Raw genomic sequence first — 22,482 nt, 5'->3', positions numbered from 1 at the left:
ATAAACGATCTTGAACCATCAACTGAAGCTTTAAAATACTAAAACAGTTTTTGCTTTACTCAAATATTAATTTTAACGGCTTTTTAATGTGACGCAATTGTGACCATGTATCAATAGCAAAAAAGTGGGAATAATACGAGGCAGGTTATAATAATTGATATAATAAGTTAAACCAACTGATGGTAAGACGAGTATTAGCAAATAAAGTTGGAGGATATTTTATGAATATTTTTAATGATCAATTCATCTTTTGTTAGTATTGAATGAAATTTTTTTCAGGTGCATTCTTGTTAATGGACAATAACGTAGTATAAAATATACGCAGGTTAAATGGGATTGTGACAATATATATCTATGTAGTTTAATTAATCGTATATGCCTAAGTAAAGTAAAATATAATAAAAACAAATGACTAGTATTGGAAAATGATGAAATCGGGGAAAGGGAGGGGTATAAACGAAATATTGAAGATTAAGATGATAATTATGAACCAAAATGAAATGCTACGTGAAAATCAAACTAACATATATTGCGATAAGCAGTATGGTTGATCAATCTTCATCTTCATCTCTTGGATCTCCTACACCATCTTCATAAATGGCGAAAACACATTCGGCCTCAGGAAGACAAGGTGAATCCACAACTTTACAAAGTCTTTGGCAACCTTTACCTTTTCTGAAGGCCAATCTTGTTGTAGAAGAATGGGCCATGATATTACCACCAATTGGTTTCTTTGGATCAGGGTTGAAAGACATATTACCATCAACTTGAGCGACAACTTGATTTGTCACTACGACTGCGACACCAAATTGGTCTGCTAATCTCTGTAAAGCCCTCATAAATTTAGCCAAATGCATTTGTCTGGCACTTAATTCACCACGACCTGAGAAATCTGTTCTGTATAATGCCATTACCGAGTCTACAACAATCAAGGAGAATCTGGATTCGGACATCATTTGAGCTGCAGCATCTAAAAGTCTAATCTGATGGTCTGCGTTATAAGCTCTTGCATAAGCAACATTATTCAGAGCATCATCTGGATCCAAGCCAAATCTCTGAGCTATTGACACAAGTCTAACAGGTCTGAAAGTCCCCTCTGTATCTATATACAAACATTTACCCTCGCCACCGCCGATATCTAGAGGTAATTGACAAGTGACAGCTAGAGTATGACACAACTGAGACTTCCCCGTTCTAAATTCACCAAACAATTCAGTGATAGAACCAGTCTCTACACCACCACCTAGTAAAGTATCGAAGTTTTTCGAACCTGTAGTTAAACAAATCATTTCCGATCTTCTTACATGGAAATCAGCAGCTGTGACAAACCCCATTGGAACCAACCTAGAAGCTTCATTCAATAACTTATCAGCTTTAGCCTCGGAAATACCTTTGATATTCAATAAATCTTTCCTTGGAGCATAAGCAACAGCCTCTGCAGTATGTAAACCGTTCTCTCTTAATTTTCTCAAATCACCAGAAGTGATCCCATTGACCTGCAATTTCTCAAGAGGTACAAAAGAGGCCAGAGCCATACCTTCCTCACCACCATAATCCATCCCAACGTCTCCCTCGCCATCGACCACATTCTCTTGGCCACCAGCCATAGCTGGATCTTCAACCGAATTATTAACATTAACATCTTCTCCTATCTCCTGCTGTTGAGTTTGCTGGGAATCAGTAACCACACCATCTTGAGCCTCTGACATCCTAAAATAAAATAAAATACACTTAGAACTCTCGCCTTGCCCACTTATAAACCAGATATAGACCTGTCAAGACCTCGAAAGTCAACCATAAATAGCCAATCAACATAACACTTTTATATCTTTTATCAATGTGATGTGATGTGATGATATGATATGATATGATATCTTGTTGACAAATTTCCAAACGCGTAAACTTTCTGCATTTAATCCACCCGATCACGTGACACACATAATGTATATCGATAAATTCACGCGTCTCGCATCTTTTTTCAGTTTTCGGTTTTCGGTTTGTTAAAGGCAAGAAAGAGGAACTTGACCTTTAAACTAAGACCATCTACCAGCGAAGTTGCAATAACCATGACGATATTGATGATGATGATGAGTTTTTATTGTTGTTGTTACTAGAGATATTGGGTTGTGAATGGAAGGGAAGGGAAGAGGAGAGAAGTGAAGGGCTGATATGCAGTGTATGTGCATTGGTTAGTGTTGTTGTTGTTGTTGTTGCAATTTGTTCTGTTTTAATCGTTTAATCTGGAGAAGTCTAGTATTGTCTAGATAGAAAAAATATAGATTTTTGACCAATTGGATTAAAGCCTTGAAGGATTTCAAGAACTGGTGGAAGTAGGGAAAGAAAATTAAAATACGAACAAGCTGACAGGGAAGGTACACATTGGAGTATAGGAAAGGAACTATATTGAGATTGGGATTTCTTTTCGAGTTTTGGCGAGGTTTTTTAAAGTTTGATAGTTTTTTAAATTTGAGGGAGAATATTCGAAGAGGTTGGTTGGATTTGGGTTATATGGAGTCAAGGATGTCAAGGTTGGTTCCGGTAAGGAGTATCGACGAGGGCGACTCTCATGACGATAGCAGGGATAGAATAAGTGCTTTCGAGTTGAAAAGTGGGAATGGGTTTCTAGAGGAAGAGGTTGTTGGTGTTGAAGATGAGGTTGAAGAGGATGAAGGAGAGGATGAGGACGAGGATGACGAGGGGAGTGAGGAGAGGAGTGATGAGTATTGGTTAGCTGTGAGTATTTTTGATGGGAACTTTGATGGTGTCAATTATAAGGAGTATGCTAATTATCTTGGTAGTCCAGATAGATTGCCTGTTTTGAAAGAGTTTATAAAGTTGTTACAGCCATTACCAAATGACTTGTTGGGAGCTCTGGGGAAACTTTCGAGCAGACTGTATTTTATAGCAGAAGCTCAAAATATAGATAGAATATTGGAAGAGTTAAGCGGACAATGGATGAGCACTCATACTTCGACCATCTGGGGAGATAATAACAGTTGGTGCCATATTGTCTTGTTCTCATTACTGTTACTGAACTCAGATTTACACAACGATGAAAATATAGGGAAACAGTCAAGGTTTACTTGTAAAATGTTTATTGAAAATACGTTGTATGCTTTGCGCAAAGATTGTGAAAGAGAATCAAAGGAATTGTCAAAGGAGAGAGAACAAGACATTTCTCAAGAACTGGCGATTTTTTACGAGAATCTGAGGTTCAATCCATTGCCGCTGTTTACAAGAGTAGATAAATCGGCCCCTTCAGTGATCAGTAATATCCATAGACGACAAAGAAGGTCCTCTGGCTTTTCTACAAAAAGTCCAAGTATTCATAGTCTGAGCAGTACGATCTCACACGGTTCATCGATGGCACTTGAATCACATACAACTTCAAATTGGAAGTTTCATCATAATTTGCCTTTGCCTATTCTTTACCTAAAGGAGAACTTTGATAACGAATTTGTAGGTGTGAACGGGACATTTTGGACTATGGATGGTGTGTTGTCAATCGCAGAGAAAAAAGAGAGTAAGAATCGTAGAAGTGATGATCAGTTGGCCTCTACTGCAGAAGTTAAATCAAGAAAAACTCCAAGAAAGCTTCTGTTTAGTTGGTTGAAAAAGAGTAAAAAACCATCAATTTTTGAAGAATCTAATTCCCCAGTGGCTTTCTTGAATGAACACTCACAATGGTCAAGAGCCAGAATAAGAATCACCGAAGGTAGAATATTCATATTCAAGTTGAAGAACAATTATAAAGATGCATTTTTGAAAGAACAAACATTAGAAAGTATGAAAGCATTGTCATCCAGCTATGTCGTTTACAACTTGTTCGAAGCACTAGCCGAAGTTGTTCAAGAAAATGTCGTGATAGGTACATTTCCATCTAGCAATAATATTCTTTCTAATAGGGGAAATTTCACAATTACGATTCCAATGGGTCTTCATGAGTACAAAGTGTCCTTAGAATTCCAAACGGATACAGTCGAGGAAGCATATGCCTATGTTCAATCGATTAATTTCTGGGCAGCAAGGTTAACTCCAGTTCCGTCTGCAGAATTCGAAATTGTCTCTAATGATGAATACGGGTGGGGTTCAAAGCTATTAAGAGAACGTGAAAAACATAAAAAGGAGAACCCAACTGACCGCAACCCGATTACAAATGCAAAGGTATCAGTGTGGTATCCTCTGTTGTCATTAGACCTTCTATACAACGAATTTGACAATATAGCTGATCAAACAGAATTAATCAAACGATTACAGGAGATACGAGAATTCACTGAAAAATTAGAATGCCTAATTGACAAGCATAACGAAATGAAGCCAAGGATGGTATCTGCATGGGCTGGATCTCCATATTTCGAAAAAGTAATGGACAATTGGAACAGAAGATACTTATATCTCAACAAACAATATGAAAAGACTAGCATCTACATGAAATCGTTAACTCTAGCTTCAGAAATTATCTGATCACACCCACTCCCAGAAATAATAATAAAAAATTAAAGGAAATACACATCCTTTTAATATAAATATATAAATATACATATCAATTGTAATAACTAATAATTAATAATATATCTTAATCAATCAATCATTCATTGTTCAGAAGGTTCATCGTTACTGTCATCTTCATGACCATCTTTTATGGTTATGTCCACTAGTCACATGATCGCATTTTAATTCTGTTTAAGAAAATATTCGTTCATTATGATATTCCGGTGGCAAACAAATAATTTAAAGGAAGTTCCATTGAATATAAAAGAAAGTTAACCAAAGTTTAAGATACTTACTTTATAAGATAGGAAACTATCTGGAATTGAGACAATAACGAGGTTCTAAGATATCAAATTTGCCAATTGAAGTGTTGAATAGCGTGGTTTTAGTTGTGAATTTGTTTTGCTGATTTCGTTTGTTGTTCCTTTAGGTTTTCAGTTCAAGTTTTTAAGTCAAACCAAGATTCAGGGTAGAACTAATTTTGTAAATTCAGTTTTCAAATAATAAATATTTACAATGTCTGATCCAAGTAGTATTAATGGTGGTATTGTAGTCGCTATGACTGGTAAAGATTGTGTTGCTATAGCTTGTGACTTACGTCTAGGTAACCAATCTTTGGGTGTCTCAAATAATTTTGAAAAAATCTTCCATTATGGCCATGTCTTTTTGGGTATAACAGGTTTAGCTACAGATGTTTTGACTTTAAGTGAAGAATTCCGTTATAAGACCAACTTGTATAAGTTGAGAGAAGATAGATTGATCGAACCAGAAACTTTCACACAATTAGTATCGAGTACACTATATGAAAGAAGATTCGGTCCTTATTTCGTAGGTCCTGTAGTCGCAGGTATCAATTCCAAATCCGGTAAGCCTTTCATTGCTGGTTTCGACTTGATTGGTTGTATCGACGAAGCCAAGGATTTCATTGTAAGTGGTACCGCTTCTGACCAATTGTTCGGTATGTGTGAATCTTTGTACGAACCAAATTTAGAAGCTGAAGATTTATTCGAAACTATAAGTCAGGCTTTATTAAACGCCGCAGATCGTGATGCTCTATCAGGCTGGGGTGCGGTAGTGTATATAATCAAAAAGGATAAAGTCATCAAAAGACACTTGAAGACAAGACAAGATTGATCAAACATCTGTCTTTTGATTTCTTCCGCCTTCCCTTCTCCATATCAAATTCACCAATTTGAACTAAAACTAAAATAAAATAAAAACTAACAAAAAAAAGGATTAAAATATAAACTTATATTATAATTGTTATCACCCCTCATATTTACATTTACAATATATTATTAGATATATACTCATATATACAACAAGCATTAAAGAATATTTAAATAATACTTCCATCATCTCTGCTATTCATCACCGTTTTGGTACAACAGTTTCTGTGTATATTCTAGAAAGTCCATCACTTTTTCCACCATCAAGATATTCGAATCAGGAACTATCTATATAAGATGAATGAACCACTTTAAACTAAGCTAGCCATAGAGAATTGATGCCATCTATTAGAGTTGAGGGTTATATGAAACAGTATACAACTCAATAATGGTGGATACTAAAGGAATCCTGAACGATTCCAAGTTAAAAGATGAATCTTACAGAGAGAGAAGAAAGGTCCAAATGTTACGATTTTTCACTGCAACTGCGTTCACTTTAGTTTCATGTAGAATACTTAAAAGAGGATTAAACAAACGTCAATGTATGTTCACATTTATATCTATATTACATATTACCTACATGTGTTTTTTAATATCAATTTTACTAACAATCTAGGACTTCATTACAATCGTCGTCATCTTCAGATATGCCTAACATGTTTCAAGCAAACAATCAACCACAACGGTTTTCATATCAATCAGAGGCAATGTCAGCGTTCCTGTTCGCAACAGGAATGACCACAGGTGTTTTTTCAATGGCTATATTTGGATCATGTTGGATATTCAACATATCCACTCCCAAAGAGTTCAGTTCCAGTTTAAGAAGTTGGATGGGTCTAAGTGATTTATCTCAAGACAGTGGGAACGATATCCTCGATGAGGAAAGTTCAAATTTGATAGAACAACTAACCAATTCATACAACAAGGATTAGCTGGTCGCTGTCCTCACTAAAGTGCACCTTTGTATATAGATAGATCGCCAGTTTTGATAACTTTAGTAGTTGTAGTAGTAATATTCGTTATTATAATATATTCCTGGTATTATTTGGTGGTATATATCACGTGATCAAATCATTGATATCGATGATCATGAAAAGTTATAAAGGGTAAAGTTGAAAAGGCACACTCATATCTTCTAAACCGATATTTGAACTTACAAGCACATCGAGGATAATATAAGATCCAAGGGTATTGGGACTTTGATCTGGTTTAAATGTGGCGTTCAGTTTACCAAGCAAGGCTAATACCACAGGTATCTAGAGGTTTAGTGAGGTCTAGACCTGTTTCTTCAAGATTAGGTCTTCCAACATTAGCACGATTTTACAACAATGGTCCAACATATCGTAGATTTAACAATAGTTACGGTGGGTATAATGGAGGTTGGTCTATATCCAGGATTCTTTTAAATAGAACTTCTAGGAACTATCTGACGTTTTTTTTGGGTGGTTCAGTTGTATTTTATGTTGCTAATCTGGAAGAAGCACCGGTAACTGGAAGAAAGAGATGCATTTGGATCCCCAGATCATTAGAGTTGAAGATTGGTGATTACTCATACAAGTCAATTATGAGAGAGAGTGGTAGGTATATCTTACCCGAATCACATCCTTTGACAAAAAAAGTCGAAAATGTATTCTCTAGAATTCTTGAAGCTGCCTATAAGGATCCAAGTGTCGATAAAACACTACTAGATGGTATAAATTGGCAGATACATGTGGTTAATGATCCAAAGGGCCCTCCAAATGCATTTGTTTTACCTGGAGGTAAAGTCTTTGTATATTCTTCAATTTTACCAATTTGTAAAAATGACGACGGTTTGGCAACTGTCCTGTCTCATGAATTCTCACATCAATTGGCTAGACATACAGCTGAAAATCTATCAAAAGCACCTATCTATTCGATGATCGGAATAGTAATGTATACTATTACAGGTGTAGATGTGATCAATAATTTATTATTGGACGGTTTATTAAGAATGCCTGCATCAAGGCAAATGGAAACGGAAGCCGATTATATAGGTTTAATGATAATGGCTAGAGCCTGCTTCAATCCAGATGAATCGATAAGATTATGGAAGAGGATGTCAGAGTTTGAAAAGTCTCATCATCTTGGAGCTAATGGTATTCTAGAATTTTTGTCTACACATCCAGCAAGCGATACAAGAATCCAAAATATGCATAAATGGTTGGGTAAGGCAAAACAAATTTATGAAGAATCTGATTGTAGTTCTATTAGAGGCTACTATTCAGGTTTAAAAAACTCCATATTTGGTAATGACAAACCAGAATTTCAAATAGTGAGATTTTAAATAATTAGATACAATATATAATTAATATTCCTGTAAATGTATGCTAATATGCAAATGTATTATTACTTATTATATAAAGAAAAGTATGCTACTGTCTATAAGGGTCTTCTTTTTTTGAATCCAACATGTACATTACTCTGTGTTTGCATTCTCTTTGTATTAACGTTTGAAATTTGATTCGTTGTTATAGGTTGTTCCTCTACAAGTTTCTTGATGTTATTAATGAGAGTATCCCTTTTAGCTACTACAGATTTTATTCTCAAGTCTAATTCATCTACTTCACCACTATCTTCTTCTTCAGTATCATACCCATAAAGCTTATGCCCGGCATTACTCGAACTGCCGATACGCTTAAGGTCATAAAGAAATGGTCCAAAATCAACTAACCAAAATGGATCAACTGCTGTAACGCATGATATATATTCCTTGTTTGTCATTAATAATTCATGATAGACAACGTATGGTGGAAGGTCACCCAAACCAAATAAGGCACTGGTTGGATGAAGATGAACATCCATACCAGTTTTTAAGTGTATATATTTTCCCAATCCAGAAAGTTTTGCAGCTTGATGTGAAAACCCCGAACATATGCACTTTCTTATAACATCCCAGTCACTGCCAGATGATGTCAAGGGTATATCCAATTTCTTCATTACCTTTGATAACTGGATTCTAATATCATTTGCTCTTTTCAGCGATCTATAATTTAAGAAATGTTTGGTACACCATAAATGAGAATAACGATTACTTTTCCATTGTGAAAATACATTTAATAAAGTTAAATGATCAGATTCTGGTACAAAAAATCTACTTCTGGCAGTGTCTGATTCTTGTTGTTGCTCTTTTGGCCTATTAAATATATTTGGTACTGATAGCATTGATACTATGATTAACATTTCTTGACTACATCCATTTTTAGAAGAAATTAGAAGAATCTTTGAAAGTGATGGAGGTAAGGGGAACTTTGACATTGTTTTACCTAACGAAGATAAATTACCGCTATTATCAATTGCACCGATGAACCAAAGCTCATACATAGATGCCAATAATGTTTGAATTGGTGGAGGATCTAAAAATGAGAAATTGAAAACATCTGTAATATTCAAAGACTTTAATAGAAGCAATGTATTGGATAAATTGGTTCTTTGTATCTCTGGAATAGTTTGTGTGTACATGTCTTCTCTCATTGTTTCTTCAGTATATAGTCGATATGCAGTCCCTGGCGCTGTTCTACCTGCTCTTCCTGACCTTTGGTTAGAACTTGCGATTGATATAGGTGCCATTACTAAACTATCCAAACCAATTTTAGGATTGTATACTTTAATTTTTGAATAGCCACTATCAATTACATATCTGATACCATCAATCGTCAGAGAAGTCTCAGCAATATTTGTCGAGATCACGATTTTTCTCTTTATGCCATGAAGATCTTGAAATATACGATTTTGAATGTCAGAGGGCAGTGCTGAGTATATTGGGAATATTTCAAAATCATTTTCATCAATGTCTTCTGTGTATTTCCGTTTCTTGGAAAATACTTCTAACAACTTTTCTTTTATGCAATCGGCGGTAGCCTCAATATCTTCTTGACCAGTCATGAAAATTAAAATATCACCACTTTTAATATCGGTAGATACATGTATCCGAACTGCTTCTGTCACTGCAGCGTGAACATAATCACCTACGGTATGCTTCGAGTATATTGTTTGAACTGGAAATGTTCTTCCAGGAATTTTAAAATGAGGTGCACCTCTGAAAAATTGTGAAAACTTGCTAGCTGATAAGGTTGCTGAAGTTATAATTAGTTTTAAATCTCGGCGCCTGACCAATAATGCTTTGAAGATACCTAATAAAATATCAGTATTAAGTGACCTTTCGTGAGCTTCATCCATGATGATACAACTGTAACGATCCAACTCACTGTCTACAAGTGATTCACGTAACAAAATACCATCAGTCAGAAATTTCAGTTTTGTACATTCAGACGTGACGTCTTCAAATCTTATGGAGTAACCAACTTCTTTTCCTACCTCTACGCCAATTTCATGAGCAACTCTAGTAGCAACAGACATTGCGGCAACTCTTCTTGGTTGGGTGCACCCAACTATCTTATTATTCTGACAGTAACCATCCTCAAATAGATACTGAGCAAGTTGTGTTGTCTTACCTGAACCTGTTTCACCAATTACTATAATAACCTGATTTTCTCTAATCATTCTTAATAAGTCATTTCTTGTTTTATAAATTGGTAGTGATCTTCTAGTAGCCTGTATATCTTCACTTATATCATTAAACGTTTGATCTATATTTGAGTCATTAGCTTTTTTCTTTTTGTTTTCGAAATGTTCCTTTATGCCCAAAACCTCACCTATCCTAGTACCAGTAATAGATGATGTTTCTTTATTCTTTTCAACATTTTGCCTATGTGCTCTTTTTTGAGCAACTAATAGACTACCTTTCTTTGCATTTAATGTAAAATCACTCTCTAAATTCTTATATGGACTCGCTATACCTTCATTAGAGCTTTGTAAAAGGGATCCTGCAACTGTTTCGCTAGAGACACCATGCTTTTCACCATATTGTTTTAAGAATGGTGGAAGCAAGTCTTTACGCTTCTCAATTGATAAAGTATTAACTTGAATTTCAGTATGCAAATTGTCATATCCATCTTTGTAATTGACTTTTGAGTTTGAAGTAAAGAAATCTTGCTCATCAGCGGCATTTTTATCATCCACTGCAATATTCCCATAATCGTCGTCATTATCATACCATTCTCTATCTTCTACAAACGTGTCAGAAATGTCTATATCTGATTCAATGTCATCCTCAATCCCACTACTCGAAACATTATCGTCTATATGTGTTTCCTGTACTTCTTGTTTGAATGTTTTAAACGTCGGTATACAAAAATTAGAATCCTTTGGGTGTTCAGTTATTAAAGGTGAACCTGAATCTGGTTTGGCTGGTAATGAAAACTCATTGAGTTTTTTGGCAGTACCTTTACCAATCTTTTTAAATTTTATTTTTGAAGAAGTACCCTTTTTATTGATATTTGGCTTTCCAGATAAATTTATACTATCTTCCTCATCCTCATCGTCGATATTGAATTTTTCCCAAGGTTTTAATTTAACTCTTTCTATTATCTTATTCTTTTCAATACCTCCACTTTGTTGTGATCTTAACTTCAGATATAAGTCATTAAGAAACTCTTGCTTACCATTAAATTTACCCAGAGCTGTGCAAGCCTTAACAAAATCTTGAGAGTTTTCTTTTTTTTCAGCTAGTTTCTTCAAAATATTAATAAAATTGACAGAAACATTTGATTCAGTGTTCAGTTGAACCAGTTCAATTAGCTTTCTAGTATCTGTATCATCCATTTCTTACCTAATTTAATGAATCAACTTATTTATTGCAATTTACTTTTTATTATCACGAAGTAGTTCCCCAGCATTCCAGCGAAAAGGGTTTAGGGTGCAACTTTACCAACTTATAACCTTCGAGTGACACTCTCTTAGCTCTCACTGGGTCTTAATTTGGCGTTTCTTTGACTCGATTGATGTTAATATATCGAGATGAGCTTGGTTTTAAGCTACGATATCGTGAAGTTATCTCTTAAGTATATATTCGTCCACAATGATATTGGTTTTTTAGAAGGCACGTGATATATAGCTTATATTGAACTATCTTGAACCATTGATTAACAGAACTGTCTCTATATTCAAGATATATATATATAACTTATTGAAACCTGATTGTGTACAATCCATTTCACTAGTGTCAGGATTTCCCTGATCCGATACGTCGACTTTGCTGCTGGCAAATGTAAATTGTCACTTCAGAGCTGGCAATAAGTTTCAATGTAGGAAGCTATATCAAAGGAACACAACATGGTCGACCAAGGTGTAGGTATATATATCTTGGAAATACAGTGGGTAAAAATGTAACCCTGATGATGAGTTGGTATGCATTTGGTTCATTTTCTTTTGGTTGGATCCTCTCAAGTTAAAGTGTCACTATTGGCAAAACTAGAATGCGGCTCTCATTGGCACTCGATGTTTCATATCCTTCGAAGTATAGATTTGAATTAAATCGTTAACAAGGCATAACAGAATATTTTAGACTCTGTAAAGAATTAATCTGGGGATTCCCCTGTGGTTCTCTTTTATCACTGGAGAGAGCAGTAATGATGTCACCTAACTAGATCAAAAGTATAGTGAGAAACCAAGGAGTATATTGGAAAGATGTAAGGTCCATGATCCTATAGTGTAAATGGCAATTTAAGAAGTCTTAATAACTAGACTGGAGTTAGTTTGGTTGTGATTGGGACCAGATTACTCTCAGAGAGACATATAATATATATACTATACGTTTGCCATTTGGTAGCGACGTGTAACTCTCACATATAAAATGTATTCGTTACCCGCACACTTCTCTAAAACTGAAATTGAAAAATTGCTTACAATAAGAAGACCTTCACTTTAAACAAGAACCCAATCTAAGCATCAAACCAATTATAAAATAGGTATTGATCTAATTGATTAGAGGCCTAGTTATCCAGGACAGGTGATTGGATTTAGCTCAATTGAGAGGTTTGGTTTGTCTCTAGTTCAACAGAAATACAAAATGTATAAAATTGTGAGAAAGTTCCATTCGAATGGTGTCCATTTTAAAGATTTATCAAAATTTGTAGATAAATCTACAAAGATTCCTACTTTGAAAAGTAGTCCCACATTATATAATCCTGTTAGTTCTTCTTCTAATTATAAAGGTTATTTGAGAGCCAAAGTAGAGCGTGGATTTTATTATCAGCCTTCTCAATCTTCTGTTACTGGTTCTATTAATAGTGAAACTATTCCAAGCTTGTTTTTAGCTAAGGATGATCCAAGAAAGAATATTGCTTCACATATCTCAGATAATGATCCTTTGAAAGCTGTTGATGCACCACCTGCATTGGTTGGTAAAAGTACATTGAGAGCAGAAGGTAAGACCTATCATTTGAAACCAGAACAAATAGAAGAAATTAAAAAATTGAGATCTCAAGATCCTGAAAAGTATACTAGAAAAGTGTTGGCAAAGAAGTACAATGTTTCTGCATTGTTCATCTCGTTGGTTGCATCTGCTCCAAAGGAAAGAGTACAAGAGATGGACAGAAGATTGAACGTCATTAAATCACAGTGGCATCCAAGAAGGGCTATCGCAAGAGAAGACAGAAAGAAAAGAAAAGAACTATGGTATAGAGCATAGGTTTGCACCTCCATACCACCCTTAATGAGATATAGTCCAATAAAATAATCTTCTAGACGTGTAAATAACTTATATAAATATGTGTATTCAATAATTATAAATACTAACGGGAATATATTCAAATAAAACTAAATTAAACAAAACTCAAACAGACATAAACATAAATATAAACATGAAATTGAAATATTACAAATTCAAATAGACACTACTTTGGTCGTCTATTTGATATTACATAGAGTATTTTGGCTGTGATCACCATGGAATTTCATCCATTATTTCATATTCCTCTTGAATTCGAAATAAAGTATCATTAAAGCCTCTTTCTTGATCTCTATTTTGAAACCTCAGCTCCAAAAGAACTTTTAAATTACAACTTGTCACCTTTATATGCATATAACGATGTCCCTTAGTGACAATATCATTTAATTTCTCAAACCCATCAATTAGATCAGTCTTACAAAAAGAAGTTACATCATTCCAATTGAAAATAATTTGATATCGAGAAATTGCCATTTGATTATCGTGCTCCAAATACTCCTGAATCATTACCATTCCTTGGAACAACAGACATCTCTCTTCGGAATGATCCTTGTTAGAACCTGTTACTAAATCTGGTGGTAGAACATTAAATAGTTTGGCTGTTTGAAATTTCCACAATTTGCCAACACTCAATTCCACCTCTCTACCAACAGACTCCAAACAACTCATTCAACTTCCAAACAACAAATAAATAAGTATAAATAATTCACACACTCGATCGAATAGGTTCTATTTTTATTTTCTTTTGCACTCTCTATTAAAACCTTGAAAAAACCTATATTCTTAACGGTTGATTACCCAATTTTGTTCCTATTTCCTTCAGATAAACCACTCTTTTTTGCCTAAAGCTACACATGAAACTAACCAACAATCTATAATGATCATCATAGGAAGCAACAGCTCCAATACCATCAACCCCAACTTCTTTTTTTTCTATAAACTGTTAGGTTCATCCCATCTCATCTCTTTTTGATATCAAATTTTTAAATATCTTAAAGCCTTTGACCCTTCAAAGTGAAAAATTATTTAAATACGTTTTAACCAATGAACTAACCAGTACTTTATAATTGAAACAGGATAGTAACAAGAGACAAGTAGTGCCAATAGGATACTCTCTAGTGATTGTTGGAATAGATATTTGTTCTTTTTCTTTGCTCTTTTTAAGATGGCTGTTTATGATAGTGATGATGGTTACAACGATGAGTTGCCAGCTTTTGAAGATGAAGCTGATTTTGATGATTATTTAAATGATGAAGAGTACGAGTTGATGAGTCAATTGTTTCCTAAAGCTAAGAAAGAGTTGGTTGATTATCAAGGTTGGAATAATTTATCAGTGAAATTGGCTATTTTCGATAATGATTTTAATCTTGACGAGGCTTTAACTCAATTGAAAAGACAATATAAGAAGAAAAAGCAGTCACAATCGCAATCACAAGTTCCTAGGAATGATGAAACAAAAGGTATGTTAAATTTTTATTATATTTCGTTATTTGGTTATATGTTTTTTTACTTTTGATGTATATTCACTGGATAATTTATGCAGAATGTGATTTCTCATTCTTCAATATTTCTGTTGCATCCTAAGTTAACGTTAGTATTCTTCTCAAGTTTAGAGATCTAGAAATTGTAAATGAACAAGTCGAAAACAACTTGACAAACTATATTTGTTCAAAGTGGAAAGAGTATGTGTTTTGGTTGCATTTCAATATCGAGAAATGTACTTTACGATACAAGACAGTTGAACTAATTTATTTTGCACATGATAATTGATGGAGAAGGAAAAATCAAGTTCTTTTACTGCTTTGAACTCGATATTAACATACATTATTCTCACATCCGTGCTATCATCGGTTTGTAATCTGGTTTTTTATTTAGAAGAAGTACCGCCAGTTGGAACTATGTCCTAAATTGGAGCTTCTTGCTAGACAACGAGCATTAAGAAAAAACTGAAGCTCCATTCTCAGGGAACATTTAGTGGTCAAGATCCAAATAAAAAGGAAAATCTGTTATCAAGATTACAAAAATCTCGAAAATCTCAAAATCCAAGTACTTCAAGTACTTCAAAAAGCAAGTTTGGCAGATAAATTAGAATTATTAAAAGGTAATCTTTCAAATGACAAGATAAGGTCTACTCCAAAAACTGATCTAGCTTCAAAATTAAGTAATAGGCTTGAAAAGAGAGACACTTCTAAGACTGCAAAATCATCGCTGGCATCGAAATTGTCAGCTTTGAAAAACTCTAACATAACAGCTAAAAAAGAAGATCAACGAACAATGACGAAGAAGATTGAAACTCTGGATACTAAGGAAGATATACCGGTAAAGGAATTTCCTAACATTTCTACTACTTGGGCTATTATTAAAAAAATGAATAGTGAGATAAATAACATTTTTTCACATAAGAATATTGACAATATTGGATTTTCAAAATTTATTGTTGATAATCACATAGACAACAAACCTTATAGAAATATTCAGAAGAGAAAATATGAGGAATTATTTTCTGCTTATTGTCCAAATAAAAGAATGACTACTAACAATAAAATCATTAATATAGGTCGTGAGAAAGCAATTTCTAACTTCAAGAAACCAAGTCCAGATGATGTCGTCTTGGAAGCACAATCAAAAGTATTTGATGAAGTCAAAAAAGATATTTCAAAATTAGATATCTCCAAAAATGAAAAAAATGGTGATTGGTTCCAAGAAGATGGCTTAGTTGAAGAGAGTAAGCAGGAGCCTGTTGTAAAAACTTACAAAAAAATTACAGTTCCAACTAAACCAAGAAATCCCGTCGATTTGAAAGCATACATTGAAAGCAACAAACCACACTGTACATTTGTTGTTTTAGGTCATGTCGATGCAGGTAAGTCTACTTTAATGGGTAGATTACTGTATGATATTGGTGCTGTTGATTCAAATCATATCAGGAAGTTAAAGAGAGAAAGTGAAAGAATTGGTAAAGGTTCTTTTCATTTAGCATGGGTTATGGATCAAACTACAGAAGAAAGGGAAAGAGGTGTCACTGTCTCGATTTGTACAAGTGACTTTGAAACCGATAAAATCAGATTTACTGTGGTTGATGCGCCAGGCCATAGAGATTTTGTTCCTAATGCAATCGCAGGTATCTCGCAAGCAGATGTTGCAGTATTGACAATTGATTGTGGTACTGATGCCTTTGAACATGGTTTTAACCTTGATGGTCAAACAAAGGAGCATGCATTGTTAGCAAGAAGTATTGGTGTTACTCATGTCGTTGTAGCTATGAATAAAATGGATAGTGTAGAGTGGGATAAAAGTAGATTTATGGATATTAAAAGCGAACTATCTATCTTTTTTGAAGATATTGGCTTTAAAGAAACACAAATTACTTGGGTTCCTTGTAGTGGTTTATCAGGTGAAGGTGTTCATAAAACACCATATCCGAGCTCCCAAAACTGGTATACTGGTCCATCATTAGTCGGTGAACTTGAAGCATCTGCTGAGAAGGTATGCAGTGTTAAGGCCCAAGAGGTAATGGAGGACCATTCCTATTTTCTACTTTAGAAGTTATTTCATCTAATAAGCATGAAGAAGCAGTAGTTTCAGGTAGGGTAGAATCAGGTTCTATTCAACCTGGAGAAACTATAACATTCTATCCATCAGAACAAAGTGTTCTGGTTGATAAGATTATTGCTGGAAGTTCTCAATCCAGCATCCCAGCAGCCTTCAAGAATGATTTTATAACATTGAAATTACGTCAAGCGCATGCTGAAGATATAGAAGGCGGTGATCTTGCTGCCTCTGTTGATTATAATATACCCCCATCCCAAGATTTTGAAATCAACATGCTAACATTTAACTTGGAAAGACCTATGCTTCCAGGTACTTCTATGATGATGTTTAGAGGTGTATGTGAACAGCCTGCTATGGTTAATAAGTTGGTTTCACTAGTTGACAAACATGATCCATCAAAAATAATTAAGAAAAAAGTGAGACATCTTGGTTCTAACCAATCTGCTATAGTAGAGATTGAGTTGACTGAAAAGAAAAGATGGATCCCACTATTATCGTTCAAACAAAACAGACACTTAGGTAGAGTCGTTTTAAGAAAGGATGGTAAAACAATTGGAGCCGGTATTGTGATTTAAATAATGACAATTAGATTGATAGATAATATAGAAACCCATATATATTTATATATTATTAAATGCTATTTTATTCATGTTTATAACTTATTTATCGTTATAGATGGTATATCTACTCAACCTACATAATCAAGGAGTAAAATGAATAATCCCAGTAATATTGCCATATATGTAGTCATTTTAGCTGTTCTTCCAGCTGCCCTTTTGGCTTTTGTTAATTGTTTATTACCTTCTTGGATATTAACCTCTATAGTATCTTGGTTATCCAAGATGTTATTTATATTTTGTGATTGTTCTTGTAAATGGGAAGCCAGCTCGTTTTGAATAGTCGCAATCTCCAATATTGTTTTATTAATATTTTCAACCTTCTTCAGCTGATCATTCTTATGATTCAGCAGTTCTTCATGTTCTGTTTCCAACAATTGAATTTGTTCTTGCGTTAGTTTAGAAATAGTTTCTTCGTAATGTTTCACTTCGTCTTTGGTGGTTTCTAATGGTTGGCTTTGAGTCACAGAAACAGATACAGGAGAATCGATTTCTAGCTCAGAAGGAATAGAATTAAATATTGGTTCATCGAATTTCCTTTGAGAATCCAATCTTTCCTGCTGCATTGATGTAAGCTTATTTGAAACTGAATTTAACCACATATTCAATGATTGAAGTATACCTGATCTAAACTCGTTGTTAGAACGATGGAATAAGGTTACCTTGTCAGAATTCTTACCTTGAAGGAAGTATACCATGTTGTTTTTCGAGGATAAAACTTCATCTTCAATTAACTTCTGTCTTTTCTGTTCATAGTCCTGCAAATGTTTAAACTTTTGTACATATTTTTGCAATTGCAATCTTAATTCTGTGTCAATATCATCCTTCTCATTCTCAGACATCCCACTCTCATTCCTATATTCTTGTTCAACCACTCTCAGTACTTTACGGAGCTCAGAAGAAACTTTCAATAAATCACAACACTCCTTAATAAAAGAATCATCCAATTTCAACTGCATAGCATTGCGAGAACTCTCATTTGACGTCAATCCATCGTTAACAGACTTGTCTAAACTTTCATTGATAACTTCAACGTACTTATTAAATAAAGGAGTTAGGTTCGACATATCTCTAAAGCTTTTATCCACCAAAACTCAACTAAAAATGAAGCTTCAAAAACAGTAAAAAAGAGAAAACAAATTCAAATGAGCATGTACTACAAGTCACAGACCCTCTAATCACTGTCAACTTATGTGTATTTATCTTCAACACCTTCAACTTCTTGTTTAAAGTTGATTCTTGTCCTTATATTGGTTCGATCTTTGCAAAATTTCAAAATCAATTTTTTATATGCTTCAAAAAGGGGTGACGCGTAAACGCGTAAACTTTAATTTGCATTTGAATTTGAATATTTAACATTTTGAATTTTAGTACTTAAAGATGAGGTTAATCTCTGGAGTAGAAGTGTCATTTGAAGTTTCATAAGTAGCTGATCAAGCAAGGTTGACAAACTGATTAGTCTACATTTGTATTTGTGATTGAAATTTAGAATTTGAAGGAATTTGCAAGAATTTGAAGGAAATGACAGGCGTTAATAGTACAGAAGTTGTTAACAATGAAGAGTTACAATATTTAAATTTATGTCAAAGAATTATTGATGAAGGTGAAGATAGGCCTGATAGAACTGGGACAGGTACTTATAGTATATTTGCTCCTCCTCAGTTGAGATTCGATCTTTCTGGTGATAAATTTCCCTTGTTGACTACCAAGAAAGTGTTTACCAAAGGTATTATTTTAGAGTTACTTTGGTTTATAGCAGGTTGCACAGATGGTAAGAAACTGTCTGAACAAGGTGTTAAGATTTGGGAAGGTAATGGATCTCGTGAGTACTTGGATAGCTTAGGTTTGACAGATAGACGTGAAGGTGATTTGGGTCCTGTATATGGGTTCCAGTGGAGACACTTTGGTGCAGAATACAAGACTTGTGAAGATGACTATACTGGTAAAGGTGTTGATCAATTACAAGAAATTATATATAAGATTAAGAACAATCCTTATGATCGTAGAATTATTATGTCTGCTTGGAATCCGCCAGATTTCCCAAAGATGGCATTACCACCATGTCATGTTTTTTGTCAATTCTATGTTAACTTCCCAAAAGATGGCAGTAAACCAAAACTATCGTGTCTGTTATACCAAAGATCCTGTGACATGGGCCTAGGTGTCCCATTTAATATTGCATCATATGCCTTGTTGACTAAGATGATAGCACACATATGCGATATGGAGGCAGGTGAATTCATTCATACCATGGGTGATGCGCATGTCTACAAAGATCATATCGAGGCTTTACAAGAACAAATGTCCAGGACTCCAAGAGAATTTCCAAAACTGAAGATCAAGAGGGACATCAAGGATATCAATGACTTTAAGTTTGAAGATTTTGAAATTGTTGATTATCATCCTCATGGCAAAATCCAAATGAAGATGAGTGTCTGAATAAGAGGTAGATTAATTAGGTTCATATATATTTGATTATGAATACGGAATATTGTTCTAAATGTGCATGAGTAACTACGTAAATTTAAATAATTTAATTCAATTTAATTTAATTCAATTTGATTAAAAAACTTTATAATCTTTTGTTATAGTTTCTATAAGTTTTTGGAGCTCTCTTAATATTGGAATTCCCCATAAAATCAAACACAGATAAATCTTCTTCTTGTAATCTAAAGGAATTTTCATTTGATAGTGAGTTCGAGTTTTCATTTGAAGTGTGTAATAATTCGTCATTAATATTGTTTATAATTGGTTTTTTAAATAATTTTTTTGTTTTAGCCTTAATTCTAGAGGTATTATGAATATTTGTGACATCTTTTAATACCAGAGGTGCTGTTGACGCCATTTGTGGTGGTGGTAGTGGAGGTGGTGATGTTGTTGCTGTTGTTGTTTCTGTTGTTGTTGTAGCTATATTTGGTTTGATAATCGGCGAGGTGTCGATCTGTTGAGATAGTTTCCTCTTGGATTTTGTTGAAACTTGTAAATCATGGATATTGGTTACGGTTGTTGCATCTACAAATTTTTCAGTGGGTCTTCTCATTTTAGCTCTTAGAGAAGGTAATGTGTAGTCCACAGTTTTACCTCTTGTTCTTTTTGAACGCGGATTTGTAGTAATTAATGAATTTGGCATTATTTCGTCAACTATTAAATTTCTGTTTTTTCTTTGTTTCATAGAATGTTTAACCTTTTGGGAGGGCAAAGGAGAATTATCATTAAAAACATTCAACTTTTGTGGTTGTGAGTTTAGTAGTTGTTGATGATCTTCCTCTGGTATAGAGCAATCGATCAATGCCATAGATTCTTGTTCTACTTCCACCTCTGCCTCTGCCTCTGCCTCTGGTTGCTGTTCTTGATCTTGATCTTGTTCTTGTTCTTGTTCTTGATTTTGATTTTGATTTTGATTTGTATCCTCTTCTTGCTCTTGCTCCTTCTCTTGTTCTTGTTCTTGTTCCTGCTCTTCTTTATGCATAGATTCTTGATCAAAGACTATCTCTTCTTCCTGTATTGGCTTTTGCTCATGCAATTGTTTTGCTTCGACCTCAGTGATATTGGATTGTTCAATTACTATAGATTCTCTTCTTGAACTTTTCAATCTCTTCCTTGGAGTAATTGGCTGATTAGAAACACTATTTTCTCTAAATCTTTTAAATATACATAAAATCTCATCAAATCTTTGTACCACACCCAATTGTAAAGCATCCAAATCTTGCAATACAGTATTGCGTGGTTCTTCATTTACCTTAGTATGCTTGTAGAAATTCAAATCCGAACGTAAGGACACATTTTCTCTTATAAGTTCAGTTAATTTTGATTCAATTTCATTAAGTTTCATAGAGAGCAATGAATTAGCTCTTGCCAATTGTGAATTCTGTATCGAGTAGCCCAGCTTTATCTCGTTAAATTTTTCATTCTGTGAGTCCATAATGTTCTGCAGTTCCTGTATCTGCAAACTATTACCAATTGTATTCATGCTAATATTGTTGTTGTTGTTTTTCGTCACAGCTGGTGCAATTGGACCAGCTGTTGTGCCAGAACTCGAGTTAACACCCAGCACACTACCACTCGATCTTCTCCTTACGCTCTTTGCCATTAGCAGTTGCCCTGATGGATATTCCTGGTCTTCTTCTACCCTCAATGGCTCAAACTCATCTATTTGAGTCTCTTGTTTATTTATATAAACAATCAAAACTTCTGAGAGTTCAATTTTCTTTTTTGATTGCCGCCACAAATAAAGCCGAATTACCCGGACCACGTGAGTAGGGTAACGTGAGCATGTGACTTCTATTACTTGTATGGCTCTGTATGTGTCTGTCTTTAATGAACTATATGAGTATATAAGACAAGTAATTCTACAGTTGTGAATGTATTGACAATACGACAAGTGGATCAGTAGTTTTGTATCAAATAATTCCACTTGTTTGCCACGATTATAGCCATTAGTTTATAGTTGTACAGAGTTGGGCCATAAGAGACTAACTGTTTAGAGCTTTTACCCGGACTGTAACGTATGTCTCTGCTAGCGCCTCCCTGACTAGCAAACATGTGAACGATCAGAAGAATAAATAAGATTATTTAAAAACAATAACAAGCAATGCAATACATACAGACTCATTGATCATAAGAGTTGACGTGAGCTATACATAGATATATATATCAAAAGGGTCACTATTTTGTATTAGTTCACCGCTTCTTGATGTAACTATGTCCGCTGTTCAGGCCAAACGTGCAGAATTGGACTATCTCAGGAAGATCACTGCTTTGACAGATACTTTAAAATCACAATTGGATGAATTATCTGTTCAAGTTAGTCAAATGAATAACAATGCAAGTGTAGTGGAACAGATAATGGAAAATTGGAATTCAATATTGAGATCCATATCTCAGGCTAGTTTGTCTCTTCACAATTACTCTCAAGGTGATTACCAAGTAGGTGCTTGGAATGAAAATGATGATACAAAAGATGAAAACCCTCCACTACCTGGAACTCTTTTACGTATGAGAGTTGATGGAGATACAACCAATGTAGATTAATGTTTATAAGTATACATTCGTTAATACAAAGATA

At 34.4% G+C, this 22,482-nt stretch overlaps 12 protein-coding genes and 1 further gene across 12 annotated transcripts, besides 3 other annotated features; 8 read left to right on the top strand and 5 right to left on the bottom strand.

The window, feature by feature from the left end:
- Positions 1–551: 551 nt before the first annotated feature.
- RAD51 (recombinase RAD51) lies at positions 552–1,709 on the bottom strand (the record flags this gene model as incomplete). The annotated part of the gene is made up of 1 exon (XM_001647365.1): positions 552–1,709. The coding sequence occupies one exon, from the start codon at positions 1,707–1,709 to the stop codon at positions 552–554; it is 1,158 nt and encodes a 385-aa protein (XP_001647415.1).
- Positions 1,710–2,508: 799 nt separating this feature from the next.
- On the top strand, positions 2,509–4,464 carry YEL1 (Arf family guanine nucleotide exchange factor YEL1; the record flags this gene model as incomplete). The annotated part of the gene is made up of 1 exon (XM_001647364.1): positions 2,509–4,464. The coding sequence occupies one exon, from the start codon at positions 2,509–2,511 to the stop codon at positions 4,462–4,464; it is 1,956 nt and encodes a 651-aa protein (XP_001647414.1).
- Positions 4,465–5,007: 543 nt separating this feature from the next.
- PUP3 (proteasome core particle subunit beta 3) lies at positions 5,008–5,625 on the top strand (the record flags this gene model as incomplete). The annotated part of the gene is made up of 1 exon (XM_001647363.1): positions 5,008–5,625. The coding sequence occupies one exon, from the start codon at positions 5,008–5,010 to the stop codon at positions 5,623–5,625; it is 618 nt and encodes a 205-aa protein (XP_001647413.1).
- Positions 5,626–6,307: 682 nt separating this feature from the next.
- Positions 6,308–6,592, top strand: Kpol_1018p87 (uncharacterized protein; the record flags this gene model as incomplete). The annotated part of the gene is made up of 1 exon (XM_001647362.1): positions 6,308–6,592. The coding sequence occupies one exon, from the start codon at positions 6,308–6,310 to the stop codon at positions 6,590–6,592; it is 285 nt and encodes a 94-aa protein (XP_001647412.1).
- Positions 6,593–6,873: 281 nt separating this feature from the next.
- OMA1 (metalloendopeptidase) lies at positions 6,874–7,965 on the top strand (the record flags this gene model as incomplete). Its single annotated transcript, XM_001647361.1, has 1 exon — positions 6,874–7,965. One exon carries the CDS (start codon positions 6,874–6,876, stop codon positions 7,963–7,965), a length of 1,092 nt encoding a protein of 363 aa, XP_001647411.1.
- A 95-nt stretch (positions 7,966–8,060) lies between these two features.
- PRP16 (DEAH-box RNA helicase PRP16) lies at positions 8,061–11,342 on the bottom strand (the record flags this gene model as incomplete). The annotated part of the gene is made up of 1 exon (XM_001647360.1): positions 8,061–11,342. The coding sequence occupies one exon, from the start codon at positions 11,340–11,342 to the stop codon at positions 8,061–8,063; it is 3,282 nt and encodes a 1,093-aa protein (XP_001647410.1).
- Positions 11,343–12,588: 1,246 nt separating this feature from the next.
- MRPL20 (mitochondrial 54S ribosomal protein mL58) lies at positions 12,589–13,209 on the top strand (the record flags this gene model as incomplete). Its single annotated transcript, XM_001647359.1, has 1 exon — positions 12,589–13,209. One exon carries the CDS (start codon positions 12,589–12,591, stop codon positions 13,207–13,209), a length of 621 nt encoding a protein of 206 aa, XP_001647409.1.
- Positions 13,210–13,461: 252 nt separating this feature from the next.
- Positions 13,462–13,917, bottom strand: Kpol_1018p83 (uncharacterized protein; the record flags this gene model as incomplete). The annotated part of the gene is made up of 1 exon (XM_001647358.1): positions 13,462–13,917. The coding sequence occupies one exon, from the start codon at positions 13,915–13,917 to the stop codon at positions 13,462–13,464; it is 456 nt and encodes a 151-aa protein (XP_001647408.1).
- Positions 13,918–14,413: 496 nt separating this feature from the next.
- Positions 14,414–14,761: a sequence feature (similar to hypothetical protein; correction of possible frameshift sequencing error~similar to Saccharomyces cerevisiae HBS1 (YKR084C) and SKI7 (YOR076C)).
- On the top strand, positions 14,414–17,375 carry Kpol_1018p82 (the record flags this gene model as incomplete).
- Positions 15,199–16,788: a sequence feature (similar to hypothetical protein; correction of possible frameshift sequencing error~similar to Saccharomyces cerevisiae HBS1 (YKR084C) and SKI7 (YOR076C)).
- Positions 16,791–17,375: a sequence feature (similar to hypothetical protein; correction of possible frameshift sequencing error~similar to Saccharomyces cerevisiae HBS1 (YKR084C) and SKI7 (YOR076C)).
- A 113-nt stretch (positions 17,376–17,488) lies between these two features.
- UFE1 (Ufe1p) lies at positions 17,489–18,484 on the bottom strand (the record flags this gene model as incomplete). Its single annotated transcript, XM_001647357.1, has 1 exon — positions 17,489–18,484. The coding sequence occupies one exon, from the start codon at positions 18,482–18,484 to the stop codon at positions 17,489–17,491; it is 996 nt and encodes a 331-aa protein (XP_001647407.1).
- Positions 18,485–18,938: 454 nt separating this feature from the next.
- Positions 18,939–19,856, top strand: CDC21 (thymidylate synthase; the record flags this gene model as incomplete). Its single annotated transcript, XM_001647356.1, has 1 exon — positions 18,939–19,856. One exon carries the CDS (start codon positions 18,939–18,941, stop codon positions 19,854–19,856), a length of 918 nt encoding a protein of 305 aa, XP_001647406.1.
- A 133-nt stretch (positions 19,857–19,989) lies between these two features.
- Positions 19,990–21,507, bottom strand: SGO1 (Sgo1p; the record flags this gene model as incomplete). The annotated part of the gene is made up of 1 exon (XM_001647355.1): positions 19,990–21,507. The coding sequence occupies one exon, from the start codon at positions 21,505–21,507 to the stop codon at positions 19,990–19,992; it is 1,518 nt and encodes a 505-aa protein (XP_001647405.1).
- Positions 21,508–22,118: 611 nt separating this feature from the next.
- Positions 22,119–22,448, top strand: DAD2 (Dad2p; the record flags this gene model as incomplete). The annotated part of the gene is made up of 1 exon (XM_001647354.1): positions 22,119–22,448. The coding sequence occupies one exon, from the start codon at positions 22,119–22,121 to the stop codon at positions 22,446–22,448; it is 330 nt and encodes a 109-aa protein (XP_001647404.1).
- Positions 22,449–22,482: the final 34 nt, after the last annotated feature.

Source organism: Vanderwaltozyma polyspora, genomic scaffold (genome assembly GCF_000150035.1).
Source record: "Vanderwaltozyma polyspora DSM 70294 KpolScaffold1018 genomic scaffold, whole genome shotgun sequence".
NCBI classification, from domain to species: Eukaryota; Fungi; Ascomycota; class Saccharomycetes; order Saccharomycetales; family Saccharomycetaceae; genus Vanderwaltozyma; species Vanderwaltozyma polyspora.
This window is presented reverse-complemented; position numbering and strand designations above follow the sequence as displayed.